The sequence below is a fragment of the Petaurus breviceps genome, unplaced genomic scaffold, assembly GCF_028583685.1.
Source record: "Petaurus breviceps papuanus isolate PSGF00001 unplaced genomic scaffold, PetGlider_PUasm1.0 90731, whole genome shotgun sequence".
NCBI classification, from domain to species: domain Eukaryota; kingdom Metazoa; phylum Chordata; class Mammalia; order Diprotodontia; family Petauridae; genus Petaurus; species Petaurus breviceps.
Window position 1 is genome coordinate 8686306 of NW_027187325.1, and position 12981 is coordinate 8699286.

Sequence of the window (12981 nt, forward strand, 5' to 3'; positions counted from 1 at the left end):
TTTGAGATTTTCTTGGCAAGTGGTTTACCATTTCCTTCTCCAGTTCATTTTCTAGATGAGGAAACAGAGGCAAACAGGGTTAAGTGATTTGCCCAGGGTCATACAGCTAATAAGTTCCTTAGCCCAGATTTTAACTCAGGAAGATGAGTCTTCCTGATTCCAAGCCTGGCACTCTATCTAATGCATCTCCTACTTACCCTGAGAGGGGAGTACAAAAATGTAAAAGACACAGTTCTTGACATCAAGGAACTTATAACTTAGTGACTGAAATAGTCATATACACAAATAACCATGATTAATGCAAGATAGGATGAGTGTCATGTACCAACCAATTATAAGATGTAGGAGAATTGAGAGGAGGGAAAGATGACTTCTGAGTAGGGTGATCTGAGGAGATCTCCTGGAAGAAGTAGCAATTAAGTCAGGGATGGAAAAACGTCAAAAGGTAGAGATTCCAAAGGAAAAATTCCATACTTTTAGCAATCCCAAGATACTGTCTCCCCCATCCATATTTGTTAATATTAATGTTCTCTCTGATATTATGTGATTCCAAATCATGAAACCTCACTACCTCGAAAGAATCAAAATTGTGGATAAATCATAAGTCAGTGGAGAAACACACAAGGGGCATAAACACATTATAGCATGATACAAATGACCAGTATACAAGAATTAGAATAAATGATAACATCAAGGAAATGTGTGACTGGAAAGGATATCATGATGCAAGGTAGGGAGATTCCAGATGGAAAGTCCAAGCATTACACGACACTTATGGAAGGTATTCAATAGAAGAACATCTTGAATATGTTGTGTGTTATCCTCTATGGAAACTTTATAAAACGCATAGACTACTCACAAGAATGGATAAAGACCGGTTGGATTGTAATCAGCACCACTGGAGGGAATACTCACATCAGTGAGATCATGCATTAATTTAAAGTCCAAAGCATTGTAGCACATAGCACTGTTAGTACACACAGTAGGCACTCTGGGTAATTTTTTAAATTAAAAAACAAAAGACAGGATGAGATATGATGTGGTAACACAGACACAGTCTATCCACTTGCTGACCACTTATAGATACTATTTAATATTATATATGGATACTGAGCAGTATATATGTACATGTGCTTACGTATTTATATACCACGTGTTATACATGCAAGCACATGCCTTCATATCCCTTCAAACCTTCAGTTTTCCACAGTAAATACTTATGATCTGGTTAGATCAGAAGAGGATATTAAATTATGTATTTGTCTGTTTCTTTTTTTCACAAGCTGGCTTATACCAGAGCTTTCCCCAGAACTAAAAGTCATTTGGTCAGACTTCAGTATTTATTAGATGAGAAGCATCACTCCTTCTCACATCCTTTCTTGTTGAGTTCTTACAAAAAGCTGCCCAGGAATAGGAGAATAATTTAATGATATGGGATTTTCTCCCTCCCCCATTCCCTTCCCCCAACACTATGGCTTAATTTATAGATTTGGGATTGCTGTAAATTATAATGTAATTATACTGCTTCACTGGAAGCTTCCCATTGGAGAAATTAAAAAGCAATTCAGGTAAATGATCTTTAGCTACCGTGGTACTTCCCCACAGAACTCATTAAGTCTGGGGATTAAACTGCATACCAAAGACCATGTAGGCCAAACTGAACGTAAAAAACGTCTCCTTGGAACCACACCAGACTCAGGCGGGAATATAATAGTGTCATTGCTGGGATGCCTGGTACCTCTCTTCACCTTGTATTTTATGGCACATATAACATGGGAGTTAAGGTGGCAACTAGCTTTTCATTACAACCCACTGTTTGCACCTGCCCATAACTTTCCCCCCAAATGTCCTGTCTTACTTTCAACACAAAGGTCATTTTGTGTAGAGATGGATTGGGGGATGGAGTGTGTGTTTGAGGTAGATTCTGGGAAGCAGTATGTGGAGGGGGGACCCAAAGGCGAGGGGAAATTTGACTGGAATTTAATGAAAAAACTGGAGAAAACCAATTTTTCAAAATTTTCTCTGCTCTGCCTAAGATTTTTTTCCCCCTTTTATTAGATAATATAGATATAGTTCAGTTAAGGTCACTGTCTGATCCCTAGAAATGACAACATTGAGCAAAATGACACTACATGTCATTAAGAACAATCTTTTAAAATGGTTGCTCAGTGGAAGGATCTTAACACTGGTATTCTACAACATTAAAGTTTGATTTGAATGGTTGTTTTTTTGGCTTTTTTTACTTTTTAGAGTGGGGAAGGCAGGGCAGTTGGGGTTAAGTGACTTGCCCAAGGTCACATGGCTTATAGTAAGTGTTAAGTGTCTGAGACAGGATTTGAACTCAGGTCCTCCTGACTCCAGGGCTGGTGTTCTGTTCACTGATTGAATAGTTTTACAGTTTGAAGTGACTTTGGTTAGAGGCAATGTTGTACAAGACAGGCTTTTATCTATTTTGTAAGAAGACCAGCATCATGCCATGGTGATCTGTTCAAACAATCATTTTAACATCAGCTAGGTGGTGAAGTGGATAGAGCACCTGGTCTGGCATCAGGAAGACTCATCTTGAGTTCAAATTCAGCCTCATACAACTAACTGGCTGTGTGACCCTGGGCAAGTCACTGAAATCTGTTTGCTTCAGTTTCCTCATCTGTAAAATGAGCTGGAGAAGGAAATAGCAAACCACTCCAGTATCTCTTCCAAGAAAACCCCAAATGGGGTCATGAAGAGTTGTACACAATTGAAATGACCAAACAACAACAAGGTGAAGGTAGGAAGACTCCTCATAGAACAATGAAAAGATCTTGAGACAGGAGACATGGGTTCAAATTTTGGCTCTGCCACTTACTTTTCTGTGACCTTTGGCAAATCAATCAGCTTCAGTTTCCTTGTCTATAAAACAAGGTGGAAAACTTGACCTCTAAGGCCATTTCTAATGCTAGAGTGAGGATCTGATTTTTTTTAAGTTGTTGCTAACTTGGGAGGTATAAAAATCTGTGATTCCTCACATCAACTTGTGTTCAGCACATGTGCATCAGGTGATGGGTTATGTTTTTCAGGCTTTAGAAGAACATGTGGTTTCCAGTATCAGCCAGTCACAGTAAAGCAGACCAGGCTGTTTCCCAATGTGCCTTGCAAGATTTGATTTTATCCAAATGCCTCCAGACATTTGAACAGCCAGTTCATGGTCATTCAGATAGGACTATTCATAAAGTCCAGATCTGTAATTCATCATCCACACACGCTTACTGGGAACCCACTATGTATAGGGCATGGTGCCATAAAACAACATTAGAATGGGTTGCAGTCAGAATTGAAGGTTGACTTTCCCCTTAATCTCTCTTTACAGCTACACATCAATGCATGCAAGACAGCACAGAACCAATGGGGAAGCAGCACTCTTTTCAAAAGTCATTTCTAATCCACAGAATGTAAGTTTGGAGGGCACAAAATGCAATCCAATTTAATTCGGGTTTCAGTCTACAGAGGCAGAAGGGAGTAACAATGTTAGTGGGTGAATTAAATTGATTGAGATACAGAGTCAAGAGAAGTCAGGGCTCCCAACAAACATCTACTTTTTCCTCTGGGGCAAAAATGTGTGAGATAGGGGTAGAGGAACACTGCCCCAGAGCTCCACTTTGCCTAAACATATAACCTAAGCATAAACAATAACCCAGCCCCATCTTCCTTTCCAACCCTCCTTCTTATGCTAGTCCAGTCCAACTGATGTCCTCAGTGTCTTATAATTGAACCATGCTCATTTCTAGCTCCAAAATTGTGCTCCCCTCACTTGTAATACCCTCCCCTCCATTTTCTATTCCAAATAGAATTCCACCTGTTCCATAAAGCTTTCCCCCCGTACTCCAACACACACTGACCTTTCCCTTCTCCAAGCTAGTATTTTTATTGACCGGATCATGTAACATACAGTTCTTGATGAAGGCCTTTATTTTAATCTAACTTCATTTTACTGTTTCATCAGAAGAAGTCTTTATTACTAAATAGTGGTTTTTATGTAAGCTCCTTGAAGAAAGGACTAACACACTTCTTTGTTTTGTCCAGAACACTTATACCAACACAAAGTCACACTAGTTGACTGAGTAATGAATTCACCTCACCTTAGAGTCAAGCCAAAATCTCATTTGCTTGCACACAAGCATTCCAAATGAGTTCACTTCGGGGCGGGGGGGTATTTCACTCTATATACTCAATTCTCTCCTCTCACTACAATCTCCATTTTCTTTTGAGGGCCCCCATCTCTCTCTGCCTCTTGGCCTCCACCTGGCAGGATCCTGGCGAAATCCTGGCTGAGTCCCTGCATCTGCTCAGCAGGGCCCATACAGACAATTTCCTAATTCTTCCATCCTGCTGGACAGAACATAGATTTCCAGGTGATTTCCATCACACGCCTATTAAGCCATAAAAGAAGGGGCAAGAAAAGAACGCCAATTCCGACATGCAAGCTGCTAGAGTCATACCCCTGTTGTTTATAAACCTGTCAGCGGTGTTTGGCTGGCCTATGCCGGAGAGAGGCCAAACCCCTTTCCAAAAGCTGAAATTTCCTTCTCCCTCCCTCATAAATTTCAGTTTTATCTGTGAGTTTCTTTCACCATGAAAGCTCATTCTCTGTATAACTTTGCTGAAGCACGGCTCATGCCCTAATTTGGCCATCCCCCCCCCCTTCCCGTCCCATCCCTACCCCTATGTCTACCCCACCCCCCAAGCATTCAGTCAAAATCAGAAAATACACAGCATACCATGGTCTTCTTTCTTCCTATTAAAACACAATCCATTAAGTCCAAGAGCCAATTAAACCCATATTGGAGCACCTTGCTGAGCAAACAACAGAGGCCTCCCTCATTCTACCCCACTAATGAAGACCCCTCCCTCTCTGCTGATCACAGCCAGCAAGCAGCCTCAGATTGGCTCACTCCAAGAGATAACAGGTCAGGAAGGAACATGTCATTTCAGCGGAGGCTTTTTTGGCCCGAGTACTCACTTTTCAAATTTCCTTAAGGAGAGATCATTTGGTTTTGGCCAAGCATCTGAAACCACTCACAGGCCACACACAAGTTACCAAGTAAGCAAATGACATCCTCTTTGAAACTCCTTCTGGTCACAAACTGCTCTAGAGTAAGACATTCTGAAAGCACCTAAGCAAACTGTTTCTTCAGGCATTCTAGGTTGTAAGCTGAGGGGCCATCCTGGAAGGGGGTCCCCTCACCATCTGCCCTGAAGCCAGGAGTTTTCTCTACTCTTTTCTGTTACCCCCCCTTTTTTTTTTCTTTAAAGGGAAGTACTAATACTTAAAAAAAAAAAAACAGCCAGATTTATTTTACTTATTGATTTTTTTTGCACAGTAAAAGAGAAAAGTTGGAGCCCAAGAAAGAGAAGTTTCGCCCTTCTGATCCCCCAACCCCCAACCACATGCTGGGCTGCTTTAAGTTCATAAAGTTGTTTCTGGCTGTACTCAAGCTAGAGAGAGACCCGATCAGAAACTATTTAGCTCCAGCCAGAACGTAAAAGAAAGGCAAAAAATATATCATCCCTTTGTACAAGATAGCCTGGGGATTGCCTCCTGGTTTCCTGACCCCTTCCAGCCAGCCTACCTTGGCACTTTCTGTGGAGAGGAGGCCAGGGCCAGCGACTGCAGAAGATTAAAGCCGTGAGGCCACCCTGAGGAGATCCTCAGGGCGGCTCCAAACCTTCTCGTGCCACAAACCCTTCTCCTTGCCTTATGCATCATGGTGCTGACGTTATCGCCTGGAAAGGGGGGTGGTGAAGGGGGGGGACTAATGCTCACCAGCTGGCTCAGTTGTTTAACCCTCTCCAGCTTTCAGGGATCTCTGGTCCCTAACTACAGAAGAAGAGAAGAAGGCTGTGCATCACCCTTACTTTCCCTTTGGGAGGGGGTTCATAGAAAGAAAAAATGCAATGGATTTTAATTTGGCAAATATCAAGAGATTATACAGGAAAAGAAGTAGGGGAGGGCGGAGATAAAGTAGGAGACAGCTGGGAAAACAGAATTCTCAAACTCAACTTACATCCACGTGATCTCCCCACTTTAGAATGTAAACATCCTGAGGGCAGGAACTATTTCCATCAGTCAGTCAAAAGAATTTAAGGCCCTACTATATGCCAGGCTCTGTGCAAAGCACTGGGAATATAGCAAATGGCAAAAAACAATCCCTGACTTCAAAAAGCTCAAATTCTAATGGAGAAAACAATATGTAAATATATACTTAATGTAATTAATGTGCACATATGTATATATGTAAATATATACTGTCTACCTAGTTTTATATAACACATACATACATGCCTAAATGCATTACATAGTAGATGAAGGTAATCTTCAAGGGAAAGGCATGGGAAATGGGGGTGGAGGGGAGACCAGGAAATGTTTTCTTCAGAAGGGAGGATTTGAGCCGAACTTTGAGGGAAGCCAGGGAAAAGCAGAGTTGACAGTGAGAAGGAAGCAGAGCCTTTCAGGAATGGGGGACACGGTCAACACAAAAACAGAGAGATGGGTGCTTAATGAACCACCAAAAGGCCACTGTACCTGGATCACAGGTGGAGGTTAATAACATATCTGAAGGCTGGAAAAGGGGGAAAGCGCCAGGTTACACGGTTTGTCCTTACATCCCCAGAACGTCATAGCTTGGTATACAGTAGACACTTAATAGATACTTGCTGATTACGATCCTGAGAGAATTCATACTGAGTTGAAAGAAAATCAGTGCCTTATGGCCTCTGAATGCAGTCTCAGTGGATATTTTTTTAAATGATTTGTTCCACCAAAATCTACCCCATCTCCCAAGTTTTTCTCCGTACTATTTTTCATAATCTCACCAGGCAAAGAAAACAACTTAGTAGACACCACACACACACACACACACACACACACACAATTTTTTAAGGAAAGAATTAAGTCATATTTATTTTTCTTTCCCATGGTGAATAGGCAGAAAAATTGGTTATTTAATAAATATTTGTGGACAAATAAACAACTTTCTGTCTCTGACACAGGTTCCCATCTTTTCCCCTCCCAGTACAAAGGAGAGCAAAACAAGGTAGAAATGAGCCCTGATTATTCTACATTCTGTCCATTGGAATTCTCTGTTGATGACTATTTCTGCCTTTCGAAGGAACAATAACAATGACATTGAACTAAGTTACAGTCACCTCAATATCAAAAACTTAGAAGAAACAGAAAACTCTTATAGTCATACAAAATGTCTGTCAAAAAGTTCACTTGATCGAGTTCATGCACTTTATTCATAAGGACCCTCAGACCTTCACTCAGGACCTATTTACTCATTTTTAATTCTAAAATGTTTTGTTATCTGGTCTCTTAGACCTGACCATATCAGAAGTCACAAATTAGAAAGAGGAAAACTATTAGAGACAGCATAATAACAGTGGTGAGAAATAAAGTTTGCGGCTTGAAAGTCAGGCAAGAGACAGAATAATTATGAAATGTAGACACAAGAATTCAAAAACCACAGTAGTGTGGGGCCATTCAGTGCTAGGGCAAACAGTTTTACAAAGCAGTAGTTCCAAGAGGGGTGATTATATTACAACACAGGACAATCATTGATGCTCATAATGGTAAATATGAGTCACAAAAAGATTTCATTATATTCTGGATTATATACCGAAGAAGGTCAAAAAGTTTATGATAAAATAGTGATTCCTTTTTTTAAAAAAGGTTTTGTACTTATAAAGTAAGCTTCAATTATCTGGAAAATCTCTTGTATGGAAATCATTCAGTATTAGCATTCAGAAATATTATTAAGTTAATACTATGTCTATGCAAAAGTGCCTCAGAAGAGAGGAGATTAGGAAGACCTAGAGATGAGAATAATACAGTTCCTGAATGAAAGATAAAAAGAACTTAGCACTTTAGAGTCAAAAGACCTGACCTTACCACCTTCACCAACTATGGAAGCTTGGAAAATGTGCACTTTTCTGACCCTCTGTGTCTTCATCTAAAATAATCTTCATAGCCAGTGATACACTGGAGCTTGTTTGAACATGAGCTGATTGTTAAATTTTCAGTGTGAGTATTTAAATATACTTTAGAAATCAGCAAACCTTACATATCAGGGTTTGATTTATTGTTTGGTTGATTGTCTACATCTAGAAAAGGTTGGAGAAAATGCAGGCTAAACTTAAAAGTGTGTTGTTGTAGATACAGTTGGTCGCTAAACGTTTGCTAACACTTCTATAATCTACTCTGTAAAATGGGGATAATCACAGTATCTGCCTCCCAGGGTCTGTAAGGATCAAATGAGATGACGACTGACCCACAGTAAATACAATATAAACATTAGTTATTATTATCATTGCTATCATCACTACTATGAAGTCACGGATAGGTAAGGAGCTATAAAATCATGGTGTTCCTATTCTTACCAATGAACAATGATTTAAAAAAAAGACCTGGCCTTGAGAGAAAATTATGAAGTAATTAAAGTTTGTCATTAGTTTGTCATTTTCCTTTTCTCTTTCTCTGTTCTGGGAACCCCAGGTCTGATCTATGAACCCTAGCTACAAGTCTCTTTCTTGTTCCCCATTCTCCAAGGACCTTCCTCTCAGAGCTCAGTTTTTCATATCTATGAAATGGGAAGGTTATGCTTTAAATAATCCCTAAATTTGCTTCCAACTCCAAAAGTCTACAATTCAATGAAACTAATTTGAGTTTTATTCACTCTTCCTGTGCTCCCTTGGAGAGAGGTGGATCATTAAGAAATAAATAACCCATCAAGATTAACTGTCTTTTGGAATTTACAAATCTAGTTGGGAAGATAAAACAAAGATAAACAATTCACTGTGTTAGGTGGGGCCATGATCTCATTTTGTGTGACTTTCCATCATGGTAGATGGCAGAGCTTTTCATCTTGGCTGAGGCCTGCCATAAATCCCCCCAAGGGGGAGCCACCCAGTGCACTGGAGACCCTCTGGCCACCATCTTTCAATATTTTATGGATTAAAGGGTAGCCTTTGTGCAACAGTGAGACAGAAAGGACAAAATCTAAAACACTAGATTCCCATCAAGAGCTGATACCCAGCCTCTTTTAGGAGCAAGGGAGACCTATTAACTTTCCCAGAGCCCATCCCACAAATCTGTAAGCATTTAACCAATTTCTACATATAATAAGACAACTTTTCTGGCCTGGCCTTATTCCAGGCTTTGTCTCCACTAAGTGTCTGAGACATTTGGCCTGGAGCAGAGAGAGACAGACTGGTCCTTGCTAGTCGGAAAGGTCAGCCCAGACCATTCATCATAACCATTGCTCACATTAGCTCAGAGGGGCAAGCTGGGGAGGCAAATCATATTTTTTTCTTTAAGAAAGAAGTCTTCACCCAAATGGCAACACCAAATGACAAGCTCGAGACTGGGAGGCTGTTTAAATCCAAATGGCTGCTCGTAATTTACGACTGGTGGAGTCGACTTCTCTCCCGTCACACATGTGTTTTGGGGTATATGCAGCACATCTCTCTTTGCTTCCCAGTCCCACGATCACTGGGCTCCAATTCAATAGCTGCTTGCTCTCTCCCACGCTCAACAGCAGTAAGAGAAAAACTACTTTATCCAAGTGCAAACCTGTCTATGTGTTTGGCTTAACTCGACCATGTGAATACCTGTATTTTAGAGAGGAGGAAGTCCAGGCAGGGAACTCAAACAGGGCTGGCCTCATATCAGGGACTACTAAGTAGGTCCCTCTGGGGTACCAAGGCTCCACAGACTTTTAGAGTCTTGTCTCATACTCTATGATGTTTAAAAACACTGTATAAAGCTTATTTTTCAAAACTGTAATACTTTAAAAACAGAAAACAGGCTATTAATTTATTCCAAGTCTTTCTAAAGTCTTAACATATTTTAGGTTTGAAATAAAAAATGCTTTTAAAATTATTTTTAGAACATGAGAACTTCCAAAGTTGTAAAAGAAAAATTAGAGTCAGGGAATAACAAAAGAAATAATTGCAAATTCAATATAATTATTTTTAAAAGGAAAAATTTTGAAAAAATTATAATTTGGGGCAAGATAATTTTTTTTCTCTCAAATAACATGAAATCAGTAGAGAATTTATAGTCAGGACTGGGTTCAAAACCAAACTCTGCAACTTACTACCTGTGTTACCTTGAGTAAATCACTTCAGCTCTCTGGTCTTCATTAGCTCATCTGCAAAATGGATGCATTGAAATAGATGCTGTCTTAAGTCCTTTTCACCTCTAAATCCTAACATCCAAAAAAAGGGGATTTGACTAGCGGAATTTGGACTAATCCATAATTTTGGTATTTTTCCTGGTGGGACATAAAATATAAGCGACAAACAGGTGATCTGGCCCTTCAAGCTATCTACCCAGTGGCCTGGCATTTCCAGAATCCTTGCTTCCTGTTTTGCAAATATCATCCTAGTCTGAAACTTGAGACTCTTTTGCAAATGCCCAAAAAACAAAAAACCATAGGACTCCCAGGAGTAACTCTTTCAAATGGTAGAATGTACTTCTATTTCCCACCTGGCCATGGTCCCTTAGATTTCTGCACAAGCCTGTACTGGGTACCTTTCCTCCCCTACCCCCTGCAGCTTTTCAGCTTCCTTTTGTGTTTGTTGCTTTCCCCCATTCGATTATAAACTCCTTGAAGGCAGGGACTGTATTTGCTTTTTATGTTTGTAGCCGCAAGGCTTAGTATGCCGCCTGGCTTCTAGCAGGCATTTAATTAATGTTTACTGGCTGACTCACTGACTACTTAGAGGCTCAAAGTTTTCTTGGTCCCTTACTCCCAGAAGTAGCAGCACTGGTTTATCAGGAGGTTATATGTCAAACAAGACATACAACAGGAATTACTTAGAGAATAACACAGGATGCAGTCCTGTAGCCCAAAGGGGACTGACTCTCACTGTTATCACATTCCCCTAGACTGACAGCAGGCATTACATCCATAGACCAGGGGTCAGTTTGGTGAACTGTACAGAATGACTATCTCCCAACATTATCCAATGCAAACTCCAACCAGTCCACGGTGGACAACGCTCAATTATTCTTGACCTTTAACCTCTGCCTGAAATGTTCTGCCCTTCTGGATCTCCACATTCATTCATTCATTCAATAAACGTTTATTTAGTACCTATGTGTGCAAATTATCCACCTCCCTTATCCTTTAAAGCCCAGCTTATATCCCATTTTCTCCATGAAAACTCTCTTGACTCCCCTAGTTCAGGGATGGTTCTCCCTTCTGAATTTCCATAGGCGGTAAATCTATACCCTCTGTGCCTCAGTTACCTTATCTATAAGAGAAAGGAGCTGAACTTGATTACTTACCTCTATGGCCCCTTCCAGCTCTAAATGTAAGCTTTTATAACCAATTATTTTGTACTTGGCACATAATGGCCTCATACTGCTAGTTACCTTTTCATGAGTGTTCATCTTTTCTCTAAAACCAGACTGTAAGGTATTTAAGAGAAGAGACCTTCTGTGGTTTCCCTCACATCCCGTACAATGCCTTGCATGGTAGATGTCAAATATTTCTCGATCACTTTATGTGGGCTATAGACTGAGTGAGGGGCTTGAGCTGAAACAAAGGAGGAGTTGGGGGGTGAGAGGAGATGGACACACAGGCATTCTTTTCATCAGAGCACCGAATTGCACTGTGTCAGTCAGGCTTATACATCTCAACGCTGGTGATTTGCAGCCGAGGTTAAAGACCTGCCTCAGTCCATCTGCTGTAAAAGGCAGAAAACCACCCGTCAATAGGGGATGCTTTTCTCCTCCCCATTCTAAATGTGTTTTTTTATGAGTAAACATTTCTAGATAAAGACTTACTGTCTGCAGAGACCCCTTTTATATCCCAAAGGTAAGGTTTAAGTGATCTTATAACAGCCGTTACTTATCTTTACAATGGTCAGCACACTTGGACTCCATGTCTGAGGGTTTCATTTCACTGTATATATTTTTAGTGACTGGTTATAAATCAGTCCCGTCCTGGATATGTAGGGTTCTGCCACGGCCTCCACCATCGTGGCCTCCTCCACCGCCCCTTGCTATTAGAATGACCTTTTTTTGCTAGAGCTGAAGCAAACAAAGTCAGGATGAAAATGAAACCATCTCCATGAAGCACCTTTCTGGGCACGGCTTGAAAACAAGGGCTCTGCTTTCAAGAAGCTGCCAAGCAATGCTAACTGTCTCGGCCTCTGAAATCATGGGAATATTGAAAGTCTTCCAGCGGAGTGAATTTTTCAGATAAATGTGGTGTATTGGACAGAGAGCTTGGTCATAGAATCAGGAACAGCTGGGTTCACTTCCTATCTCTGGTACCAAATGTCTCTGTGACCCTGAACAAGCCACGAGTGGCCCAGGCAAGTCTTGGAAAGCAGATCTCCATCAGTGGAAGTGGTTTCTTCACTAACCATTCCCTAAATAGATGAAATCACTGGACTCAAACTAAGAGGGCTATTTATTATTATTATATATTATTTATTATTATTATATATAATATTATATATTATTATTGAGCCTATTAATAGTAATACAATAATGATAGCTAACATTTATATAGCACTTGTATGTGCCAGGCACTGTGCTAAGGGTTCACAATACACAATATTGTAATCCTCACAACAACCCTGGGAGGTAAGTGCTACTATTATCCTCGTTTTATAGATGAGGAAACTGAGGAAAACAGAGGTTAAGTGACTTGCCCAAGGTCACAGAGCTAAACTCAGATCTTCCTGATTCTGGACCCAATGCTCTATCCACTAGACCTTCTAACTGTCCCAAACTTCTCCTTTTTCCTTTTTTGGGTAGTAATCTTTCTGAAAGAAATTTTGTGTTTACCCGAGACCTCAAACTGCATATCCCACAGACATCTTAAACTTGGTATGTCCAAAACTGAACCAACTTTCTTTCCCCAAAACCCTCCCTCCTTCCAAACTTTGCCATTATGTGAAGGGCACCCTCCTAGTTACCAGGCCCCC

The 12981-nt window shown here is 40.5% G+C and overlaps 1 protein-coding gene across 5 annotated transcripts in view; it reads right to left on the reverse strand.

Moving 5' to 3' along the window:
* Positions 1 to 12981, reverse strand: part of GLI2 (GLI family zinc finger 2) — a 403275-nt gene that overhangs the window by 261770 nt on the left and 128524 nt on the right. Inside the window, exon 1 of one of the 5 annotated variants that reach the window (XM_069066902.1) lies at positions 5607 to 12495. The exons of 3 other annotated variants lie outside the window; for them this stretch is intronic. In XM_069066902.1, coding sequence (XP_068923003.1) covers positions 5607 to 5743 — 137 coding nt within the window. In that variant the 5' untranslated portion in view covers positions 5744 to 12495. Of the gene's footprint in view, positions 1 to 5606; positions 12496 to 12981 lie in introns of those variants that run through there. One more of the 5 variants, XM_069066903.1, reaches the window with a different exon arrangement.